Source organism: Anomaloglossus baeobatrachus, chromosome 11, assembly GCF_048569485.1.
Source record: "Anomaloglossus baeobatrachus isolate aAnoBae1 chromosome 11, aAnoBae1.hap1, whole genome shotgun sequence".
NCBI classification, from domain to species: domain Eukaryota; kingdom Metazoa; phylum Chordata; class Amphibia; order Anura; family Aromobatidae; genus Anomaloglossus; species Anomaloglossus baeobatrachus.
The window spans coordinates 26,971,000-26,973,405 of record NC_134363.1 but is presented as its reverse complement, the minus strand read 5'-3'; the positions used below and the strand labels follow the sequence as shown (position 1 = coordinate 26,973,405).

General features: G+C 45.3%; 1 protein-coding gene across 1 annotated transcript; it reads left to right on the top strand.

The window, feature by feature from the left end:
* The first annotated feature begins 1,484 nt into the window (after nucleotides 1-1,484).
* On the top strand, nucleotides 1,485-2,406 carry LOC142256394 (chemerin-like receptor 1). The gene has a single exon (XM_075328056.1). It carries the CDS (start codon nucleotides 1,485-1,487, stop codon nucleotides 2,388-2,390), a length of 906 nt encoding a protein of 301 aa, XP_075184171.1. The 3' UTR covers nucleotides 2,391-2,406.

The window sequence follows — 2,406 nt, the reverse complement described above, 5'->3', positions numbered from 1 at the left end:
ATCCACCTCTTGGGCCTACCAGTCCTCCCTGCCCTGACATTATTCGTGACGCTACCAGTGGAATGCAGCCAGTTATTAGCCACACTTTGGGAAGTCTCTTTTCTGGGGCAGATGGTGACGCAGCATGGGTGTCTACATGTAGAGCTAGGCCCCAGGGTGGATGGGAGTGATAGTCTCTGTGATTTAATTTTGTGGTGCAGGACTGAAGACTCCGGTAATAACTGGACAACACAGAGGGCTGTAGTTTCCTTTACCTTTACTTGGCAGTTGTTAATACAGGCACGGGAGTCTGTTCCAGAAGATGATGAGGGTCTGGTCAGCCTGGAAGCAATGAGGAGATTCCCCTTGCCAGGTGGGTTGGACGCCGTCCTTGTTGCGCTATGTGTGTGAGTCTTTGCGGCTTGGAGGCACTCAGTGACTCTTCCTAGTTGTTGTTCATCCTTTCCCTAATGGCGAGCAGTTCAAACCTGTCCTGGGCACCGCCTGTGTAGTTGCGGCTCCGGGCTCTATTGTGCTGCTTTACCTTTGGGCTTTCTTTGGGATAGGGGACTTGAAATCTCCTGCCCTCACTGATGGGGCTTTAGCACTGAACAGTTGAGGACCCCGATGTCCTGCTTCTGCGCCTTGTCCTGGGAGAGTTTGGGAGACAGATCTCTTCCAGCGACCATGCCTGTTCTTTGTCTCTGCTCGACTGATGTGTTTCAGTTTCTTTTCTGTGTGTGTATAAGTAACTCTTCCTCGAGGCCAGTATACTAGGGAAGCTTCCCTCAAAACGGGTCCTTGAGCTCCCTCTACTAGCCCAGAGTTTGGAGATGTTGAATGTTGGTTTACCTAACATGGAAAACCCTCCTCCTTGCTTCCAGGCATGGCATCACCACCGGTGAAGAGGGCAACACTACTGTTGCTCCCCTACACTGGGGTGCCACACCTGCATGCATTTCTGACTCACACACGGATCATCTCTCTCTCTCTCTCTGCCTCACTCTCTCTCTCGCTCTCTCTCTCACTCCCACTCCTGCTCCCGCTCTCGCTTCCACTCCCATGATTAACAAGTATGAAGCGCGATCAGCCAGTCACAGTAATGACACAACCAACATGGCTGTGGCATTACTGTGATTGGTTAAGAAGCCCAGCATGTTTAGTGGCTGCAAATCAGGCGCCAAACCTGCTGGGTGGGACATCCGAATATAACGAGGTGAGTACCCAAAAACGCCCACTATAATGAGTAACCTGAATACAGTACTATTCGTGCAAATAGTAACAATTACACTCACCCATCACTAGTGGTAATCTCTATTGACCTCAGTTTGTACTTTGCTGTTTTCTGGCTGCTCCTTGTGTCCAAAGTCGAAATTTATAAAACTCTATATTTTTGAAGCTTAACTTTTACCCTTTTATGTCTTTAAAGGTATGATCAATACACTGAGACGAGTAACGCAACTCATTGCGCCAGTTGTGATGATTATGCCTACGTTATACAGAAGATGTCAATTATTTTATACAGCATTATTTTTGCTCTCGGGATTATCGGTAATGGATTAGTCATCTGGATTGCCGGATTCAAGATGAAGAAGACGATCAGTGCTGTGTGGTTTCTCAATCTGGCCATCGCGGACTTCCTGTGTTGTGCTTCACTTCCTCTACGAATTGTTGACTGGGTTTACTTTTCACCAATTATTTCTTGCCAGTTGGGCATTATTTTGTTTAATGCAAACATGAACGCCAGTGTTCTTCTCTTAACGGTCATGAGTATTGACCGCTGGGTTTCGGTCATGTGGCCAATTTGGGCCAAAGTTCATAGAACCTGTAATGTGGTGAGAATCTCTGCAGCGATCATCTGGGTGTTGAGTTTAGCCGCAACTGGTTTCATGTTTTTCTCATATGATTCCCATTTTTATGACTTTTATGAATGGTGTGTAAGATATAACTCTGACAATACCTATTCCCTTAATGAAAAACACAACATTCAGCTGATCAGATTACTTATACTGTGTGTGATCCCTTTTCTCATCATCTTCACCAGTTACGTTACCATTTTCGTCAAGCTTAAAAAAACGAAACGATCCCAGAGATCTCAGAGATCCTATAGGATCATCATCGCTGTTATATTGTGTTTCTTCATCTGTTGGTTTCCATATTACATCTGGCCAATTACACCCTGGTATTATGGACCTGAAATTCAATTCTTTATCGTAAGTACTGTTGTTCTCAACCTGGCTTGTCTTAACAGTTGCATCAATCCAATCATTTATGTTTTTATGGGCCAAGATTTTCAGCATGGTTTCTTGAGATCAATTCCTTCCAGGCTTGAAAGAGCCTTCAGTGAACATCCTCATGACCTGGGTAAAACCAGGAGGAGTTTCGAACATACGAGCACGACCGATGATTAAAATATTTTCATTTTTC